The sequence below is a fragment of the Trichechus manatus genome, unplaced genomic scaffold, assembly GCF_000243295.1.
Source record: "Trichechus manatus latirostris isolate Lorelei unplaced genomic scaffold, TriManLat1.0 scaffold00092, whole genome shotgun sequence".
Taxonomy (NCBI): domain Eukaryota; kingdom Metazoa; phylum Chordata; class Mammalia; order Sirenia; family Trichechidae; genus Trichechus; species Trichechus manatus.
The window spans coordinates 5,465,167-5,487,386 of record NW_004444028.1 but is presented as its reverse complement, the minus strand read 5'-3'; the positions used below and the strand labels follow the sequence as shown (position 1 = coordinate 5,487,386).

Genomic DNA, 22,220 nt, shown 5'->3' with positions numbered 1-22,220 from the left:
AGTGCCATCTTTATAAACCTTGGGGGTGTCTGTGCTTGGTTTCGTCCACCACTTCCTTTACCGGTCATCAGTGCCATCTTTATAAACCTTGGGGGAGTCTGTGCTTGGTTTCATCCGCCACTTCCTTTACCGGTCATCAGTGCCATCTTTATAAACCTTGGGGGCGTCTGTGCTTGGTTTCATCCACCACTTCCTTTACGAGTCATCAGTGCCATCTTCATAAACCTTGGGGGCGTCTGTGCTTGGTTTCGTCCACCACTTCCTTTACCAGTCATCAGTGCCATCTTCATAAACCTTGGGGGCATCCAGTGAATGGAAGGAAGCACAGATGATACTTTATTTTAGCTGAATTCCTACAGGAACCATGGTACCTTTTCGGCAATGAAGGGATGTGAGCCCAGGTGTGTGTTTTGGTCTTTGTTGGGATCGCTGTCCTCTGGCGTCTGTCAGATTCTGCAGCACCGGCGTCCTTTTCTCAGGAATGCTTCTCAGTGGCATCGTTTGCTTTGGTCATGCTGTGCTCACTCCTCCGCATTTGGTGCCGCTTTTCCCATCGCCAGGAGTAACAAGTACCTGTGATCCAGTAGCTCTTTGTTCTTTTTGCCATTTTTCCAGTCGGCCTATTGCTTGACTGCTCACTTCCTGTATTTCTTCCTTTTGCCTTCCCTCCTCCCGTGACTAAAACCAAAAACACCGTCGCCCTCAAGTCACCACGTGTTACAGAATAGAACTGCTCTAACGGGTTTTTGTGGCTGTAATGTTTATGGAAGCAGTTCCTTGGCTCTGTCTTTTGTGGAGCTGCTGGGTGGGTTCAAACCACTAACCTTTACATTAGCAGCTGATCACAAACAGCTTACCCCACCCAGGCTCCAGTCCCCCACGACTAAACCCATTGAATATTTGGTTTCATATTACAAATGGAATATATTTATCATAGAAAACTTAGAAAATACAAGAAAAGTGAAAAATAAAAATAATATCATTCAAAAGTACCACCACTCGTATGTATGAATTTTTGTACGAGAGACTAACTAGAATTGTTAAAGCATAACAGTTAAAACAACAACCACAGCGAAAGTACCACCACTCAAAAATAACAAAATGTTAGTGTTTTGGTGTATTTCCTTCCACTTAATTTTTTTAAATTGAGGTATAATTTACATATAGTAAAATTCACTTCCCGTTAGTATTTGTGTGTGTTTTTTTGTGTGTTAGATACAGTTCTATCTACCTTTTCAGTATTTCGCAGACTTTCTCCTTGAGACCCCTCTCCTGGCTCTCTCAGGCAGTACTCGAATGCCTTAAAAGTATAATTTCATTCCTTCTTAATTCCTCCCATTTTGCACTAACTGTTCATTTTTTTCCGTCTTCGGCCACACACAGTCCTTCTGTCCTCTTCGTCGGTACCTTCTCTTCCCTAAACTTCTTGTCTTCTTCTCATTCAGGTGGATGTTTAGTTCCAAGAATTTACTTGCCGTGTTCTGACTTTAACTGTCTTGGTACTTTACAGGTCATTAACTTTTACATGAATCTTCTGGTGGAAAGAAATAAAAAGCAAGGCTATCCAGCACTCCACGCCTTTAGTACTTTCTTCTATCCTAAGCTGAGGTCTGGGGGTTACCAGGCAGTGAAAAGATGGACCAAGGGGGTCAATCTCTTTGAACAAGAACTTATTCTCGTGCCCATTCATCGGAAGGTCCACTGGAGTCTGGTGGTGAGTTAGACAGTTAATCATTGAAACTTGGGTAGAAATTATTTTCTTAAATAATGAAGGCTACCCTTTTGTATCAGTGAAAGGCCGACGTTGTATGTCAGAGGTCTGCTCAGAGAGTCCCTTCTTAGTTCCTGAGTCAACAACTTGGGACGTTAGAAGACGTACTGCCTGTACTTGAGGAGCTTTCATTCCTAACAGGAAAGGGTTTTAGAAAGCACATGGATTATTTATTTTGGTTTGTTTACAAGATGACACAGGTTTATTGTAGGCAGGTAAAGGTATGAAGAAGAAAGCAAATAAAATCCTGTCGCCCTGAGAAGACCATTAATGTTTTGATGAAGAAGTTTCCAGGCCTTTTTCTAGGGATGGAAATACATAATTTTGTACAAATAAAACTATCATCTGTGATGTTTTGAAACTTTTTTTAACTAAAAATTGTCTTAGAAATCCATTCAGCTTGATACAAAGATTGATTTTTTAAAGATGTTTTTCTTTTTAGAAATGACATTTTTACTCCTGCTACAGTTAAGAGGTTTCTGCATGTTGTATTCTTCCATTATAGGTGATAGACCTAAGGAAAAAGTGTCTTAAATATCTGGATTCTATGGGACAAAAGGGCCACAGGATCTGTGAGATTCTTCTGTAAGTAAAGGCTGATGAACTTCACTGTTGCCTCATTGTACCCTTATGAGATGACCTGTCTTCTGTCTAAGCCAAGGAAGCACTGGCGGGATAGCAGTCTAGTGTATAGTTACGGCTGTCTTCCCAGGCATTCAGGACTTCACTGGAATCCATCTTTTTGTCTAAAAATAACCTCATATCTGATCTCAGCTAAGAAGTCTCGTTTAGCGTCATTGAAAATAAGTTTGTCATTTGTTCTCCTGTAAGATACTCCTGTCGGGATCCTGTGATTTGAATTAGATTTCTTTGGGATTGGTGCATTTTTCCGAATGTTGTAAAGAACTCTTAGCTGGGAATTATTATACCTGTGAGTCCTGAAGCCCACGCGTCTCTGTGCTTTTCATAATAGAATCCAGGCCTAATTTTGGAATTAAATTGTATGGTTTGTGGGCAACTATTTCAAATAGTAATTGCTAGAAACCTGCCTTTAACGTGTGGCCGGTTTGGGCTATGTAAAGTGGTGACGGGAATTTGATAGTGAGGAGATGTATCAGTCAGATGAGTCCACGTCGAACCTCTGCTCACTGAAAGCAAATGCGGGTTCCTGCTGCTGACTTTAGTAGGATAAACGAACTCGTTACATACACCTTACGACGAAAAGTTGTTATTACCAGTAAGTAGTTCAGTTCTCTTTCTCTCTTTTTGCAATAATGTTTTAGTGGAAAAGATCGTTTTTATTTATATGTGTTTACTTGGGAAAAAGTATAGAGAAGAAATTTTAAAAATTAGAAGATACACCAAGTTCTTTATAAAGTAGTTAGTTCCTTCTAGTCTTTTCTAGTCTTCTACACATTTTGTGTATAAAATGTGTACACTTTCATATGTGTGCACATACAGATGCGTACACATTGTCACACGCACAGAAGTGTTCTTATTGGAATCATACGGTGTAGTTTTGATTGCTGCTTATAATAGGATACAAAAAAAAAAGACTCACGTTGTTATTACATTCATAGTTTTTCTTTCTTTTTTTTTAAGTATGAAAGGTTAGCCCCTGTGGGTATCCGGGGCCCACTCCCTTTCCTGATATCCCTCACCTGGTGTTTCTCAGTCTTTTTTTCATTATCACCCCCTCCTCCAAGTAGAAAAATTTAATTTCTCCCTAACATGAGAAATTCAACACTGAGAAATAAGATTTTATTGGGTAGAGTTGAGCTACGGAGGGCCAGCAGCCATGGCAATAGGTGAGATTTTTGCCACCCAAGAACCAGTTTTCACCCCTTTGCCGACAGTATTGTCCTCACTGAGAGGGTATGCCCTGGTTTAACACTGGCCTACTTCCTGGGCAGGTGAGGGAGAGAACTGAGATGCCTGGGCTGTTAACATTGGTAACCTGGAGATTTGGATAAAATCGGTTACCCGTAATACTTCGGTGCACATCTGCTAAGAGTAAGGACGTGCTGCTAGATAACCGCGATGCCATTATCACACTTAGGAAGATTAGCAAACTGTAACATCATGTAAGAGTCCTGGGCGGTGCAAACGGTGAAGTACGCAGCAGATAATCGAAAGGTTGGTGGTTCGAATCCACCCAGGGATGCCTCGGAAGAAAGCCCTGCAGATCTCTTTTCAAAAAAATCAGCCATTGCAAACTCCACATGGCACAGTTCTACTCTGGCACACATAGGGTCACAGTGAGTTGGAATCGACTCCATGGCAACTGGTTTGGGTTTTTGGTATTTTTTTTAAATATCATGTAATAAACAGTCCATATTCCAGTTTCCTCAGTTGTTCCCCACGTGTCTTTTATAGCTTCTCCCACCTCAACCTGGAAGCCAGTCAGGGTTCACACATTGTTCTTAGTGTCTCTTTGGTCTCCTTTAATTTGGAACAGTCTTTCTACCTTTTCTTCTTTTTCCTATTAGTGGCTTTTTTTTTTAACGTGGCCAGGCCAGTTGTCATGTTTTACATTTGTGTTTAAGTGAGAAAAAGCAAGTTGTAAAATGAAAGATAAAGAGCGAGCTCACCTTTTAAATAAAATAATTATTTTCTATTGTGTGTATGGGGGTGGAATAGAGAACTCCACAGCAAACGGTTAATAGTATCTAATTCTGGACTAGTTGTTATGGGAGTCTTTTGCTTTGTACATTATTTTGCATGTGTTTTAATTTTTAAAAACAAGCGTGTACAATTTTTGTAACAGAATGAAAAAAAAGCTCAAAAGTAAATGTAAAGACCAAGAAAGCCATCACATGTAAGAAATACTAATGGAAATGGGTTTGGGAAAGACCTCTCTGTGAAACATCATAAAGTCCTGTGTAACCGTAATGTTATGTCTTTATAGCGATTCATGGATGTGTCCTTTGTTGTTTTTTCAGTCAGTATTTACAGGATGAAAGTAAGACCAAGAGAAATACTGATGTGAATCTTTCAGAATGGACGCACTACAGCATGAAGCCACACGTAAGTGAAGGTCGTCTCAGTGGGAAATGCTTTCTCGTATTGCTGACAGCATCACGCCGTTCAGACAGGCTTCCTTTCTCCCCTCACGCACCTCTCACGCGTGCGTTCTCCTAAAACGTACATCTGAGGAATGACCTGCTTCTGAATCTTTAGCAGTTAGTTTAACCAAGATGGGTTGTTCTTAGCCTCTGTCTTCTTCTTCTGAATGTAAATGCTTACTGCCTGCTAGCACCTATCTCATAGAATCGAAGAAGAAAACAAACAAACCAGTAAACTCAAGTCAGTTACTTTTCTTGGAGGGTGCTAGTTAAAGGTTAAAGCTCTTCTCCAGAATTTCTCTCTGGGAGGCCTCTGGGTCCTCAGGAGTCCAGTGTGGTGTTTTCAACATGCTTTGTGTCCAGCCATGTTTGTATCTCAGTTTGAAAATGCACACCCAGCTTTGCGTCCTAAAGTCGGCTACGTGAATTCAGCTTTAGCCCGAAACTGTATAATGGCTCAGCTATCTCTAGCCAAAAGCATTTTTGTTTTGAAGTTGAATAATTGGAAGGTTAAGCTTTGAAATTTCCTGAGCAGAGCACGGGTGGAAGAAGAGTGTGTTCGGATGAGTACTGTGTTTTGATACAGGAAGTAGAAAAGCAAACAAATGCTCTTCCTTTTTGGGTTGGAGTCTGTAGTCCTGTCCACTCTGAGAGATGCTGGCCTCTGCCGTGTTTCTAGTGGAGGAAGGTGTGCGGTGCCTGCCATGTGAATGGGGGCATGATGCTCTGTTCCACAGTGACCATCTGTATTTCTTTGAATACGGATGGACTGTTCGCATCTAGTATGTTTTCTAGCCTCTCCCACACTCTTAGTGTTGTGTGCTCCTTAGGACTGGCGGCCACATGTGTAAACGGCTGCTCAAGATGGTGCCACACCACAAGGGCTGGGGGGGCGGGCGAGCTCACCTCGGGTGGGTTCCCGCAGCCCTTGGCTTATTAGGGCCTAGTGCTGTTCGCATGAGTTCTGTTTTAGCCCTGGGACAGACCCTGATTGATTAAAGCTGATCAGGAGGCTTCTTTCTTTCTCTTGCTTGAAGCTGCGGGGGTCCAGAGAGATCCCCTGCCTAGGGAAGAGAAATGAAACTCTGCAGTACTGAAGTAGGTTGGTTGTATTGTAAGTATAGTTCTTATTGAGGCACACTTAGCCATTTTCAAAATTTATGAACGTGTCTGAAGAAGTTCTGACTAATATTTCTGTTCCTGAAGTAAACCTTCTTTCAGTTTGATTTCTTTGTATTAGAGCTGAAAGAGGGAACTCTCACTTTGCTTTTCTCTTTTCTTCTGAAAAACATCTTCTGTGAGGTCACATACTCCACGTCATGGTTAGAGAGTTTATACCGCATAGAGTAGACTAGTTGTGTGTGTGTGTGCGTGCGTGCGCGTGTGTGCGCGTGTGCGCGCGCGTGTGTGTGCGTGTGCGCGCGTGTGTGTGCGTGTGCGCGCGTGTGTGTGCGTGTGCGCACGTGTGTGCGCGCGCGTGTGTGTGTGTTTAATCCTCGATGTAACATTGACCTTTACAGGATTGTTTATTCACAGTGAGATTTAGAAGAAGTCAAAGGAGTTTGTATCTGATGGTGTTTTACCCATTCCTCCCTTCTTTTCTTTTTTTTTTTTAAATTTTAGGAGATTCCTCAACAGCTGAATGGGAGTGATTGCGGAATGTTTACTTGTAAATATGCAGATTATATCTCTAGAGACAAACCTATCACATTTACTCAGGTGAGTGAAGACCGGTCCTCATCTTCTTACTTGTTACTGAATTAGATAAACTTATAACACTTAGCTAGTACCTGGCGCACACTGAGCTCTCAGTGTTAGCTGGGCTACTGTTACTGTTGTAGCCACAGCCCTGCTCTCCCCAGGATCAGGCTTATTGTAGTCCTCAGTGACCGGTGGAGCAATTTATGTATCTTTGAACTCCAGTGTTCACGGGTTCCTGTATATCACTGATATTTTTGGCCAACGAAGGAAGCACGTCAGAATATGGAACAGCAAGGAAAAAAAATCAGACCTGAGAATTTAGCCACAGGTCTATGAATACTCCTTTTCCTTTCTGTTCTGGTTAATTTTGGTTCTTTGTGGCTCTGCGTTTGAGGAGAAACTGGGGTATGTTGGGAACTGTTGAACGTTTATGTTTTTAATAGTGGATGCTCAACACTTTTACAACTAAGGACAACCCACTTTATAGCAGACATCCTATTTTGATAGATGTCGTCTATCAAACAGACTGTACTGAGTAGTACAACGGGTAACCCCGTTTCTAGCTTTTGAGTAACACGAATTACTACAATTGCAGTCTAAAATAAAGATGCTTATTACTGATTATTATTACTAAGCAGTTTTAGTACGAATAAATGTGCATTTTTTTGCTAGATGATTTGAGCTATTTAAAACAATTTAAGAACCTGTGTGTTAAGACTGTCGTAGTGAAAAAACTACAAATCTGTTTAAAACAAAAACAAAGCATTTTATTATAGTGGGAGAAACAAAAGCCTTTCACGGAACGGGAGATACAGTGTTGGGAGAGTCCACCGGGGTGCCCCAGCTAGCACAGCGTCACCGTCTGAAAAGGCAAAAACCGCCAGCGGGGAGGGGGCGGCTGGAACATCGCTGACGGGTTAACATTCACAGAGTTGCAGGTGGCAGAGTCGTGGTTGACCGCTCTTGCAGGAGTCGACCTTCTTTGCAAAGAGGGGGCTCCAGGTGATAGGACATGGCTGACCAAGAATTTTCTGTACTTTTTAATATACAGTTATGCCTTAGTACAGAGTATTGAAAAACGGGGTCAGAAAAGCATTTCTTTGGGGGGGGGGTCTAAGGGTATGGCTTAGCTACTAAAGTGACATGTTTAACACTGTGTCTAACACCTGTACAAAGCTGCATAATCTCTTAACATTGGCCGTTTCTAACCACAAATTTGAAATCAGCAGAGCAGGTGGGACACATCTGCATTTTTCTGTAGAACTGCTTGTTTCTAGGTCAAAGGTACAGTGGAAATTTTACGGAAGTAATAGACTGCATTATATGACAGAAGCTGTCTTTAAAAACACAAAATGGAGTCACTGAGGGCGAGAAGGGATTTGGCCCAGACCTTAGTCAGAAGCTTCAGTCATGTCAAGAGCCTTAGCTTGGATGCTCTTCCTCAAGACTCTTTAGACTCCCACCCCTAGGTAGGAAATCACTACTTTATAGTAAAGCGATATATCCAGCTTTTTATAATGATACGCCAGGAGTACCTCAAGGGAGTGAGACTTCTGATTCATCAAAGAAAAGATGAGTTAAGTTATGGGTAATTTTGGAATTGCCTCGTGTGCTTTGAAAATTAGCACCTGTAGTGAATACCAGTTAAAGGAGAATAATGTGTTAAGCAAAACATACCATTCTTTGATACTGCTAAATGGCAAGGAATTGATTATTCTCTGAATCTAATTAAATGAGATTTTTTTTTTAAAGCATTTTCTCTTTTTTTATTGTGCTTTAGGTAAAAGTTCACAGAGCAAATTAGCTTCCCATTCAGTCGTTTGTACATCAGGTGTTCCATGACACTGATCACATTCCCCACAGTGTCAGCACTCTCCCCATTTTTGCCCTGGGTTCCCTGTTTCCTTTCATCTGGATTTTCTACCCCTTCCTGCCTTCTCATCTTTGCTTTCGGGCAAATATTGTCCTTTTGATTTCGTATAATTGATTCCTGCCTTCTCATCTTTGCTTTCAGGCAAATATTGTCCTTTTGATCTTGTATAATTGATTGTTCTAATGGACATGTTCCTCTTGGGTGTTATTGTTTATTTTATGGGCCCGTCTCTTGTTTGACTGAAAAGGTGGTCTCCGGGAATGGCTTCATTTCCAGGTCAGAAGGGCGTCTTAGGGCCATAGTCTTGGGGGTTCCTCCAGTCTCTGTCAGACCAGTAAGTCTGGTCTTTTTTGTGGATTTGATTTTTTGTTCTATATTTTTTTTCCCACTCTGTCTGGTTCCCTCTGTTCTGAACCTAGTCAGAGTGGTTGGTAGCGGTAGCTGGGCACCATCTAGTTCTGGTCTTGGGGTTGTGTGGGCTGTGGTTCATGTGGTCCGTTAGTCCTTCGGATTAACTGCTCCCTTGAGTCTTTGGTTTTGTTCACTCTCCTTTGCTTCAGATGATAAGAAACCAATAGTTGTATCTGAGATGGCCACTCGCAAGCTTTTAAGACCCCAGACGCTACTCCCCAAAGTAGGATGCAGAGCATTGTCTGTGTTGTGCTGGTTGATGTAAATGTCCCGAGTCCATGATCCTTGGCCTTCAAACCTAGGAACTTGGTCCTGTGAGGTGTTTGGTTACGTCTAAGAAGTTTCCGTGACTGTGCCCCCTGTGGGCTCTATTGTCTGTGGTTGAGGTGAGGGTGCCCAGGTCGTCGGTCACTGGGTGGGTGGTATGGAAGTTCTCGCTGATGGTCCCAGGTGGGCAGGGCTGTGTGGGGGTAGCCGGAGCAGGCACAAGCCTCCGGTTGGGGGGTGGCGTGTGGGGGGTGAGGCAAGGGGGTGCCGCCAGTCCACCAGTGCCTACTAGGAGGATGTGTCCCTGATTGCTAGATCATGATGCGGGGGAGGGTGTGCCACTGGTCCTTGGGCCCCCGGCGCAGGTGGCTAGAAGGATAGAGGCACTGCTGGTCTGCAGCCCCCCAGCACAGGTGGCTGGATGTAGGAGCGGGCACCTCTGGTTTGCAGGCTCCCGACACTAGTGACTGGGTGGAGCAGTAGGTGCCGCTGGTCTGTGGGCCCTCTGCTCTGGGGGCGGGGCGGTGGTGGGTGCCACAGGACCATGATCCCGTGCTGGGTGGGGTGTGGGGGGTGTGTGAAGGTGGGGCACCGCAAGTCCTTGGGGTCCTGGCACGGGGGTTCGAAGGGCAAGGTGGGTGAGGTGAGTGCACTTAGCTTCCACAGGGTGGGGAGCACTCCTGCCTGGCTCCTGTTTGCTGCACCGGTGATGGGGCTTTGGCTGGGAATGCTGCTTGCTTTGTCTCCGCGTGGCAGAGCTGTGCAGGTTCAGCTGACCGGGCACCGGTGATCCATAATCCTTCATATCTGCTGTTTTTGTACAGTCTCTCCTTCCACTTGGCACTTGGTCTGCTTCTTCAGCCTTGCCTTTGATGTTCAGGGTTCCAAGATTGTCGTCTCTATCCAGGTCACTTGTTTTCTCAGTCTTTGTTGTAACAAGGATGTTACAAGTATCTGACTATGCTGCCATCTTGGACCGCCCCCTCTGAAATAAGATTTTAAGGGGAGAGGTTTCTATTTGAACAGAATTGGCAATGTACAACATTTGATAAAGCAGAAAGAATTTGTGTTTTTTTTCTTTATTTAAATAAAGTTCATGTTTTCCTCATATAAAAGCAGAATATATTCATTTTATAATGTTCTTAAAATGTATGTAAATAGAAGAGTTAGCTGTTGTCCCACCACCAGGGTATTTTCAGTTTTGGTTCACGTTTTTATTATGAAATTGCCAACGTACTCTATCGTGTTAGTCTGCATTCTGCTTTTATTTTCCTTACCTGTAAACATGCTTATGACACAGAATTATAAACCTCCTTTTTCATGGCTTCCTAAGTATGTACCATGACGTCACAAAAGTGAAGGCTTGGGGACAGGGAAACGAGTACGGGAAACAGAACAGATAGAACAACGGACTTGAGAAAGTTGAAACACTGTGAAAAATGTCACCACTGTCACTGAACAGACTGTAGAAATTGTTAGATGGGAACCTAATTTGCCGTGTAAAGTTTCACCAAAAACACAATAAAATAAAAAAAACAAAGTCAAAAACCAAAAAAAAAAAAAAAAATCCCATTGCCATCGAGTGGATTCCAACTCATGGCGACCCTACAGGACAGTGGAGCTGCCCCATAGGGTTTCCAAGGAGCGGCTGGTGGATTCAAACTGCCGACCTTTTGGTGAGCAGCCGCGCTCTTCTAGGTCAAGGCTTATGGAACGGACACGTGATTGCGCCTGAGGTTGTGACTCTGTGCGCGGTCCCGTGTGACGCCTTTGCGCGGCCCCGGGTGACGTCTGCGCGCGGCCTCGTGTGACGCCTTTGCGCGGCCCCGGGTGACGCCTTTGCTTGGTCCCGGGTGACGCCTGCGCGCGGCCCCGTGTAACGCTTTTGCGCGGCCCCGGGTGATGTCTGCGCGCGGCCTTGTGTGACGCCTTTGTGCGGCCCCGGGTGACGTCTGCGCGCGGCTCCGGGTAACGCTTTTGCGCTGTCCTGGGTGACGCCTGCGCGCGGCCCTGTGTAACGCCTTTGCGCGGTCCCTGCTGACGCCTGCGCGCGGCCCCGGATAACGCTTGTTCGTTTGTGGGACTCTCTGCAGCACCAGATGCCTGTCTTCCGGAAGAAGATGGTGTGGGAGATACTTCATCAGCAGTTGCTGTGAGTGTGCCCGCCCGTCCCGCTGGCTGCTGGTGGTTCTTCCCGGATGGTTTCATATACCTCATGCCTTGTGGGCTGAAAACTCCCCGCACCGTCTCTGTTCTCTTCCAGGTACTGAGCTGTCGAAAGTGCATGGCGGCCTCTGACCGCACCCCAGCCCTGACCTGGGGTGTGGAGGCCTGCTTGCAGCTCTGTTTGTGAGGGCTGTGCCTGCTCAGAGCTCTGGACTCTTCAACCCACACAAGAACAAACGCTAAGTCATACTTTTTTTTGGAACATGTTTTTTCCCGGTGAACGTGGGAATGCAGGTTTTATTCTGATTGTTTTTTCCTGTGTGTGTCCGTGCGTATTCATCTGCTCACTCACCTGCAAACAGAATGGGCAGTGGCCGTTTCCCCTGCTCTTTTAGATAACTAACTCTAAGTTCCTTGTTTGAACTATTTATTTCTGAAAGGAAAGTTAATCAAGCTACCACTCCCTGCTGAAGGTCAAGAGGGTAATCCGTGGGAGGAGGAAGGAGGTGTTAATTAACTTCTGTAACGCTGGAGCGGTGACTGCCACCTTGAAGCTGGAGATCTTTTTTTTTGAGGCCTGAGCGTGCGGGGAGAGGTGCTCTGGCGTAGGGCCGGTTGCCTCTCGGAGGAGGCCTGACACTCCAGCATTGGCCTGGTGTTGTGGAAAAGAGGAACTGTGGTCAAGGAACTCTGGCTCTCCAGCGTCTTCAGAAGAGTGTCACGGTCATTCTAAAGAGACTTTCCTCTCTGGAAGTGAGGTGACTTGACTTTCTCTCAAAACTGGATTTGAAGTAATTATAAACCCCAAATCTTCACTCTCACCCCAGATCTGGTCAAGCGGAAACCTCAGAATTGTAAGGGCTGGGCCTGAGCTGTTTATTTCAAAAGATACTATTCAATCTAAAGCTATTTTTCCTCAAAGTTTTTTTTCTATATAAAGCCAGAATTAAGTTTTGTACTCATTGGGATTAACAGTCCCCTACCCTGCCCCCACTGAAATTTGTGGAAGAAAATTGAATAGTTGGCTCTGAGGTTGCCAGTTACACAGTAATCTATTTTGCATAAGAAAGTTTGTATTTAACGTTTTTGTTCATTAAGAACCTTACAGATGTAGTTATGCATCTTGAATTTCAGAAAGTTTTAGAGTTGGTCAGAACGTATTTTCCAAGATCTAGTGCCTAGTGTTGCTTTTTCGATGTAATAAAAGGTAGTCTGACAGAACCTGAGAAGTATATGCTGACGTGATTTCTAACCCTGTCCCTACTTACACCTCCCAAACTTGGCCTGGTGCATAAAAGCAGGAGGCGGAGCCAGAAAACGTTGGCCCATGTTAGCGACGAAGCGACACGTCTGCCCTCGGAGGGCCCAGGCTGCGGGTCGCCGAGGCATCCTGGGGGTAGCGCTGCCTGTGGTTTTCCCGAGACCTGTGGGAGTCTTGGTGCAGGACCAGGGCCTGTGATACGCACTGACGGTGCTGTGTCCACCTGATGGCCAGACCAGGGGCCACTTGATGCCCTGATGAGCGAGCTGGTGGTGCTGACTCTCCAGCCGAGGCTGCGCAGAGACGCCTTCCTGCTGCCCGAGCTGTGCCAGTGAGTCCTGGGGGCAGGAGCTGGCAGCCCGGGATTCACCGGGCCTCAGCCTACTCAAGAGCCAGCTCCCACCCGGCCCCAGTGCACAACACCTGAGAATTTAGTACCTTGATTCCGATTTGACCCCTGTTGGGTGAATCCTGTCAGAAATGGCAGCTTGTATTCAAATGAAGGGGTGCTGGGGGTTCTTTAGTATTCGAGGGGCTGCTTAGGAGCAGCTTGCACTCAGCTTTCCATTAATGTGCCCCCTTCAGGACCAAACTGAAATGGTAAGAGCAGAGTTAAGATCTAGAGCGGCATTCTCCCTTACCCTGAGTTTCATACTGAGTAGGATGTGCTGCAGGTCATGTTTCTGTAGGCACTGACATGTCTTCCTTGCTGCAGAGAAACTTGCTGGTAATCACTTTTTTTTTTTATTTCTACACAGTTTATGAGAAAAGGGGTCAAGTGATAAGAATAGCTGTTTTATCAACAGCACGTTGCCGACATTAAAACCAGCGATGTTTCTATCGCAGTAGCTTGGGGGCCTGAAGAAAGGTGCAGTGACCGGCATTCTGTTTGTAGTGGCTAGTCTCTCCTGAAGATTGATAAAGTAAAAATAACTATTGGTGAGCCTGTGTCTCTCTCGTCCGCCCTTGTGCCAGAGCGGGGATGGGGCGCGAGAGATGGCGCGGGAGGGAAGCAGCTTGGAGCCTGAGGAAGGTGCTCTCCGGAGGCCCGTATTTCCCCTCGGTTACCTAAAGCTGTTAGAACCTCCGAGCTTTTCCTCCTCCCAAATCCTAAGCACAGCTTGGGGAACCCCATGCAGAAGGGTGGATATTTGCCTGCACCGTGAGGAGTTTCCTGATGCTGGGACAGAGGCGGGGGTGCAGGGAGGCCTCAGAATATAAATAAATAGGCAATGTAGAGAAATTTAAGTTTGCAGTAATTTTAGTACCGTAGTTAAGCTACATTGTTTCCGTTGGCTTTTGTGGACTTAATCGGGAACCTAATCTCTTTATAACAGTTTCTTTGAGGAGAAACTCCGAACATGTGAGAGCCAAACAAACTTTTAGTATCTAACTCATTTGTAAGTTGGGAGGCCCTCTAGCTATTACTTTGATATATGTGTGTGTGTGTATATATAGATTTTATTTACGTAATATATAGCAGGAGGGGGTTTGGGTATATTGGAATAGGTGTTGTTTTTATCTCTTTACCAATAAATTCACCCCTTTAATTCCGTGGCTTTCCAGTTTCCTTTTATTACAACTCCCAGGATTGAGTGTGTTTTGTGTTGTGACCAGTGCACACGTATCTGTATGAATACACAGACACTACTTGCTCCTTATCCTTGCTAGTTTTATTTCAGTTTTTTTTTTTTAAATATGGGTTGTGACCACTCAAGTTGATTTCCCAATTCATCGGTGGATAGAAGTTACACTGTTCTAAATGACCTGACAGCAAGATGCAAGTTATGTTTCAAACGGTAAAGCTTGAGACCACAAAAATAGGATAAATGTGAAGCTGTTTTGAGATGGATCAACCAGATCTTCCAGGAAAATGGGCCAGAAGCATTCAGACCCTCAGTGGGAACGTGCGGTGTGAACAGTTGTCCTTCAGCGTCTACATTGGCGTTTCCCAACGTGTGTTTAGTAGAAGTCCTGTCGCTTCTGCACAGGACTTGAAACACAAGGGCTCTATGAACAGATGAGTATGTTTGCCATGTCTTTTCCTGCTGGGGATACCCATCAAACGTTCTGAGACGTTTACACTGACGAAATCTGTCTTGACCTAGCGCTTCCCAAAACTTGGACTTGAGCCCTCCTCTTGGCAATTCCTGTTAACATCCCGTGGAACTGTTTTATGGGATGCACTTTGGAAGTGCTGGGAGAAGCAACAGAGTTCATGGAAGCATGTCTTTTAAATATACACTGGAGAAGCTTTGCAGTGCCCCCTCCCCTCCCACTGCCTTCCTTGAGGGCATATGGGGACCATACAGTCTGGTCCCACAGTACCACCCTGTCCCGTCTTAAACAGTTTTCTTTATGACATCAGCAATAAATGTTCATGGTAGAAATTTAAGATACTGATTAAAAGGTAAATAATAAGAATTATGCAATCCACCACTCAGAATTAATAACTTAATATTATATATATGGTTATAAGGCCCTTTTCCACTTACTTTATTTTGAACATCTTTTCATGTCAGTAAACGTTGATGTCATTTTAATGGCTTCGTAGTCTTCCACTGTATGGCTGTGACATTCCCTCCAGTACTGTTGGACTCTGGGCATCCCGGCTTTTACTTTATGGCCACTAAATGTCCAGGTACGTACCGTCTTTGACAATGCTTACATTATTCCCTTAAGAGAAATTCTTGGAATTAAAATTTCTGGGTTAAAAGTTATATATGTTAAAACAAATCAAAACCAAATAAATGAAACGGAAGAATCAGGAAATCCACTGACTGATATTTTGACTTTTATGTCTTCCAGCCCAGGGTAATGATTTATGTCTCCATTTACTTACATTTTATGGTAATTTTCATGTATAGTTCATTCTGAGAGAGTTATTTTTGCCGTGATTTGCAGATGAGTTTATTTTAAACTAGTCGTTGCTGGCATATAAGAAAGTTAGCTAGTTTTTATATACAGGCGTCCTTCCTGGATTACCATTTGACTCCCAGGCTCGGATGCGATCCTTTGCAGAGCAAGAATTTTGTAATCGGCAAATTCACTTAACTCTTACTAGTTTTGAAATTTTGAAAAAATTTTCTGGTTTTTTTTTTCCCCCAGGATTTTGAGGGTAATAATAATAAGTAATTATTTTCTCCTTTTAGGTATTTCTCATTTGTTGTTTGATTTCTTATTTCTCACAGCAGCCTTCTAAAGTAGGCATCATTCTTCCTGGTTGAGGAGATTCCCTCGGGCTAAGGAGCTAGAGCCCACACTCAGACATATCACAGTGACAGGAATCACAGTCAGATCGTATCAGATGCTCCTTCCTCTCGAGGGGGATCCCAGGTGTGTGCTACGTGGATAGACGGATGTGACTAAGGATGGAAGTGCCCTTCGTTTCTGGAATACATTCTCCTTGGGCGTGGTTACCAGTCATTTTGCTAGTTTGTTTAGTATTTTTAAATGTTTACTCATCAGTCAGATTGGGCTGTGCTGGGGGGCACTTCTGTCAAGTTTTGGTATCAGGGTTATGCATCTTTGGTAAAAAATAATTGGGAAGTGTCCCATCTTTTTAATGTTCTGTAATATTTAAATAGCATTGGAGTTCTGCTAGGACATGCTTCCACCCCTGCCTGTCGTCCCTGAGACACGGGCCAGAGCCATTTGTAATTTTTGTTAGATTATTGGACAGTTTAGCTTTTTTTCCCCTCAAGTTTTGGTAATACGCTTTTTTAAAAAAACAAAGTCATCCTTTTCATCCACATTTTCAGCTCTCAGCGTGTTTTTTTTAAATAGCTTTATTGCAATATAATTCACGTAACATACACTTCGCCTTTTCAAAGTGTACGATTCAGTGTTTTTTAGTCTATTCAGTGAGTCGTGCAACTGTCACTACAAGGAATTGTAGAACATTTTTCATCACCCTAAAAAGAAACCCTGTACCTGTTAGCAGTCACACACACACGCACGCACGCACGCACGCACGCACGCACACACACCCGCCCTAGGCCACTAATCTACTTTCTTCTCTATAGATTTGCTTATTCCTGACATTTCATGTAAGTGAGATCATACAATATATGACATATCTTTTAGTTAACATAATGTTTTCAAGGTTCAATTCATATATCAATATTTGATTCTTTTTATTGCCGAATAATATTCCGTTGTGGATATAACACATTTTATCTGTTCTTCAGTTGATGGCCATTGAGTGGTTTCTACTTTTGGGCTATTATGAATAATCCTGCTATGAACACTTGTGTACAAGCCTTTGTGTGGACATATGTTTTCATTTCTCTTGAATATATACCTAGAAGTGGAGTTGCTGGGTAATTCAATAACTCTTTAACTTTAGCATGGGATTTTAAGTAGTAATGGCTTTTAGTTTTTTTTCAGTATTTTTCACATCTTTGGTTATTATATCTTTATCATTTTAAGTGGATGAGTACATATTTTTTATTCTTCATTAGAGTTTTTAGAAATTTGTTCATTATTTAAAGATCAAGTTGTTAAATTTATCAATTCTCTATCTGTTAGTTATTTAATTTCTGCATTTGTATTTGTCAGCTCCTCTTGCTTTCCTTAGGGATGTTTTTGTTCTCTTAAAAGTACTAAGTTGAATGGGCAATTTTTTTTTTTTTCACTTTGCTGTTTAATACAACTTTGAGCATATTCCCTAAGTTGTAGTATGAAACATTTCCAATATTGTTATTTACCAAATGGACTGTAACTGTAATTGTGATGTCCCCCTTTACCCAAGAGTTGTTTAGGGACTGTTTGTATTTTGTGTTTGTTTGTTTTTAATTTCCAGTGGTTGACTGCAATGCAGCAAAATGAGAGATCAGTAAAAGCTCAACTGCTAAAAAGTATACATGGCTTATATAATTTCTGCTTTTTGAAATCAACTGATTATCAATCAAGCATTAGTGCAGGAAGCAGAAAATTCTCTAGGCATTTTAAGCAGGGATGGATCTCATACAGGGGACTAAGATGATTATAAAATCATTGGAAGGGCTGAAGGCATAGGTTCTAGGCTGAGCTTCCAGCAGTGTCTCCCAGAACATTGGAGACCTGGCCCACATGGGGAGCCATGACCCTTGATGCTGCTCTGGAACTATCAGTTCTAGAATATCCCTTTAGCCCCAAACCAGAAAGCAGGAATCAAGACGTTTGCATCATAGTCACTGTCACCACCCCAGATCTCTCTTCCCAAGCACAGTGCTGGGGATTGGACCTTCAAAAGCTGCTGCAGAAAAAGCTCACATATCCAGTGACCTGCTCGCCAGCAGCTGAAAAAGGACAGGAAAATGACTTCTGCCTTGCCTCTGTCTTCTAGGACTCCAGTGAGTGCATTTAATTAGAGAAACCTAGTAAGGTGTCTGTGAAATGTCGATTTTAGCTTTCCACCCTCTCCATCTGGAACTGTGGTTTTCAAACCTGTGTTGCACATTAGAATCAGCTAAGCAAGTTTTTAAAAATCCTAGTACTTCAGACCAATTATATCAGAATCTCAGGATGGGATCCTGGAGTTGGTAATTCCCAAGCTTCGAGCTGACTTAAGCTATCAAAGACTGAGAAAGGTGAGCTAAAATTGTCACTATTATTGTGTATCTGTAAGTTACTTCTTGTATTTCGAGTACCTTTTCTATTAACTTGCAGCAGTATTATTCCATAAATAAAGGCTTATGTGCTGTGGTATGTGTACTTTGGAGTCCTCGGGTGGTACAAACAGTTAACTTGTTTGACTGCTAATCAAAAGGTTGGAGGTTTGAGTCCACCCAGAGGTACCTTGGAAGAAAGGCCTGGTGATCTTCCAAAAATCAGCCATTGAAAGTCCTGTGCAGTACGGTTCTCCTCTTAACACAAGGAGTCACCACGAGGCGCAGTCCGCTGGACGGCACCTGGTTTGTGTGCATGTTATCAATATGTTTTCTGTCTCAGTGCTTTTTGAATTGGATTCTACTTTGTCTAATACCAGCATAGAGTGATCTTGCTTTCTTTTGGTGGGCTGATAGTTGGATTTTGTTTTTTGACCCAATCTGTAAGGGAAACCAGATCAAGTTACATATGTTGTTATAACCGATATATTTGCTATGAACGCTCTTGTTTCCAAATTGTCCATAGTATTTGGAATATAATTTCTTTGCGTTTTTCTTTTCCAAACTTTTTGAAAATATATATTCTGTCCCATCCCCCTTTGCTCTTCTTCAGATGTACTTTAATTTTGTCTCACTCCTAAGGGTCAACCAAAACTCATACTATCATAACTGTCATTGGTGTGTAAGAAAAAAAGACCAATAGCAGTTGGCCAATTAACATTGAAATGTCTCATTTTAATGGACGATTTTTATTATCTTTTTTTCAATTTCTTGGAAAAAAAAGCTATTTTGGAAATTTTCAGACATACACAAAAGAATAGATACAATAATATAATATGCCTTTATGTACCCATCATTCCGCATCAACAGTTGTTAAAGTGTGGCTAATCTTGATTCACCTTTTTTTTTTTCTTCCCCAGAGGGGAAGTGGGGGAAGGCCTGGAATATTTTAAAGCAAAACCCTGACATCATTATCATTGTACCTGTAAATACTTAAGAACATCACCCTAACAAAAAATAACTTTAAAAAAAAGCCAATGTCATTTTCATACCTAACAAAGTAAAAATTTCCTAGTATCATCTAATACCCAGTTCACATTCAGATTTCCCTGATTGTTTTAAAAATGTTTTATTATGTTTCTAATCAGGATCTGTAGTGGGCTGAATGTTAGACCCCCAAAAGATATGTCCAAGTCCTAATCCCTGAAACCTGTGACTATTACCTTCTATGGCAAAGAATAAATATTACCTTCTATGGCAAAAGATGTGATTAAAGTAAGGATTTTGAGAGGAGGCACCTCTCCTGGATTACACTAAGAAGCCCTAACTGCAATCACGTGTATCCTTCGAGAGGGGGAGGCAGTTTTGAGACAAAAGGAGGTGCAGCAGTGTGATTACAGGCAGAGATGGGAGTTACACGGTCACACGTCAAGGAATGCCTGGAACCATCAGGAGCTGGAAGAGGTAAGGGGCTGATTCGCCTGAGAGCCTTAGGAGGATGTTATGGATTGAGCTGTGTCCCCCTAAAATGTGTGTCAACTTGGCTAGGTCATGATTCCCATTATTGTGTGATGGTCCACCATTTTGTCATTTGGTGTGATTATCCTATGTGTTGTAAATCCTGGCTCTGTGATGTTAATGAGGCAGGATTAGAGGCAGTTACGTTAATGAGGCAGGACTCAACCTACAAGATTAGGTTGTATTTTGAGTGAATCTCTTTTGAGATATGAAAGACAGAAATGAGCAGAGAGACGGGGTGACCTCATACCACCAAGAATGAAGAACCAGAAGGGCAGTGCATCCGTTGGACCTGGGGTCCCTGTGCTGAGAAGCTCCTAGACCGGGGGAAGATTGGTAACAAAGACCTTCCCCCAGAGCCAACAGAGAAAAATAATTTCCCCAGGAGCTGGCACCCTGAATTTGGACTTCTAGCTTCCTAGACTGTGAGAGAATAAATTTCTCTTTATTAAAGCCGTCCACTTGGGGTGTTTCTGTTACAGCAGCACTGGATGACTAAGAGGGAGGGGAGCCCTGCAGATGCCTTGATTTCAGACTTCCACTCAGAAGGACCCATCGAGTCGACTGGTTCATAGGGACCCATGTGACAAAGTACTGCCCCACGGGGTTTTCTTGACTGTAATCTTTCTCCCGCAGAGCTGGGAGGTTTGAACTGCCAACCTTTCAGTTAGCAGCCAAGCGCTTAACCAGTTGTGCCACCAGAGCTAGGAAATCCTACGGGGCAGTTCTACTCTGTCCTGTGGGGTCACTGTGAGTCAGAATTGACTGGGTGGCACGTAACAACAGTCTCCAGAACTGTGGGAGTAATTGTTGTTTAAACCACCAAGTTTGTGGTAATGCATCGTGGCAGCACCGGGAAAGTAATGCAGGATCTCAGTAAAATCCACACCTCGCCTTTGGTTACTGTGTCTCTTAGTCTCTTTTGGCATCCCTTGGTGGTGCAAAGTTCAGCCCTCTGCTGCTAAAGAAAGCTTAGCAGTCCGAGTCTACCCACAGTCACCTCGGAAGAAAGGCCTGGCTATCTTCTCAAAAATAAGACACCAAAAAGCCTATGGGGCACAGTTCTACTGTGACACACATGGGGTCGGCATGAGTCTTGAAGGCAACTGGTTTGGTTCTTTTGTTTTAGTCTCTTATTCAGTAACAGCCTCCTTCCTTGCCTTTTTTTTATGCGATTATTGATTACAGGAAGCGGGCTGCCCAGTGAAACACCCCACACTCTGGATTTGGCTTATAGCTCCTTGGTGTTTAATGCATTCCTCTGTCCCTCCTATTTCTTGTAAACTGGTAAGCTCCATCTAGAAGCTTAATCAGATTCAGGTTCCATTTATTATAAGTGGTCCTTTATTTGGCTTTGTCTTTCAGTTAGTTGAAAATATTCACATAATTATTTTCAAGAAGGGCATAGCAATACTCTGAATCCTTGCAAATACGAGAATTCTTCTGAGGTCTTCCAGCATGGAAGATAACTTGACTGAGAATAGAAGTTGAGTCTCAGTCCTTTTTCTCGTCGAGGCTTGTTTTCTGGCATTTAGTGGAACAGAGATCTGAAACTAGCTTCTTGTTTGTTTTGTAAGTAACATTATTATTTTGGTCAGTGTCTTACTAGAATTTTCATTCTAGCCAAAATACTTGGCAGAGTCTGTCCAGGTATGAGTCTGTTTTTGTCTGATTATATTAAGGTGCTGGTTTGCTGCTACAAAGACCATAAAACAACAACAAAAACAAAACAAAAAAAAGCAAGCAAACGCACAGCCGTCGAGTGATTCCGACTCATAGCGACCCCACAGGACAGAGTGGAACTGCCCCACAGGGTTTCCAAGGCTGTAAACCCTCACGGAAGCAGACGGCCACATCTTTCTCCCGCGCAGGGGCTGGTGGGTAGGAACCGCCGACCTTTCGGGTAGCAGCCGAGCGCTTTGACTGCTGCGCCGCCAGGGCTCCGTAATAACAGAGGCGTAAGCAAGATAGAATGTTCTCTCAGGTACAGGTTAACGTCTAGGCGGTGCAGCGCTGATGTGGCAGCTGCAGTGTCAGGACTACCCTGACTTCTGGCCTCCATTGTGTTTATGGCCATTCCAGCTCCCAACGCCACCACCCGCGCTCCATCCAGCAGGAAAGGAGGCTCATCCGCCTCTTTAAAGGGTGCACTGTGGACAGATGGCTAGTAAGCCCGTCCCTGTCTTTTTTCTCGGTGGTTCCATGAAACTAGACCATGCCATGCGCTGAAGCTTTCTCATTCCAGTTCTGTGTATCTTATCATATCTCAGTGTTCCTTGCTTTTTCATATTCTGTTGTTTTTTTTTTTTTTTAAGACTTTTTGGCACTGAGTTTTCACATTTTTTGATGTTTAATGAGAAACTGTAAGAAGCCACACTGAAGGCTGCTAACTGGGAGTTGTTTTGGAGTTGGGGGTAGAAACCCTGGTGGTGCAGTGGTTAAGAGCTAGGTTGCTAACCAAAAGGTCGGCAGTTCAAATCTACCGGAAACTCTGTGGGGGCAGCTCTTCTCTGTCTTATGAGTTGGAATCGACTCAATGGTAATGGGTTTGTTTGTTTGTTTCCTTATATTTAAGGAGCCCTGGTGGTGCAGTGGT

The 22,220-nt window shown here is 43.4% G+C and overlaps 1 protein-coding gene across 3 annotated transcripts in view; it reads left to right on the top strand.

The window, feature by feature from the left end:
• The window catches only part of SENP2 (SUMO specific peptidase 2), a 32,089-nt gene extending 18,816 nt beyond the window's left edge, over window positions 1-13,273 (top strand). For 2 of the 3 annotated variants that reach the window (XM_023736794.1, XM_023736793.1), the window contains exons 13-18: window positions 1,511-1,714; window positions 2,277-2,356; window positions 4,714-4,798; window positions 6,460-6,555; window positions 11,182-11,240; window positions 11,352-13,273. In XM_023736794.1, the coding sequence (XP_023592562.1) occupies window positions 1,511-1,714; window positions 2,277-2,356; window positions 4,714-4,798; window positions 6,460-6,555; window positions 11,182-11,240; window positions 11,352-11,358 (531 nt within the window). In that variant the 3' untranslated portion in view covers window positions 11,359-13,273. Of the gene's footprint in view, window positions 1-1,510; window positions 1,715-2,276; window positions 2,357-4,713; window positions 4,799-6,459; window positions 6,556-11,181 lie in introns of all 3 variants that reach the window. The other variant, XM_004382257.3, reaches the window with a different exon arrangement.
• The last annotated feature ends 8,947 nt before the right edge of the window (window positions 13,274-22,220 follow it).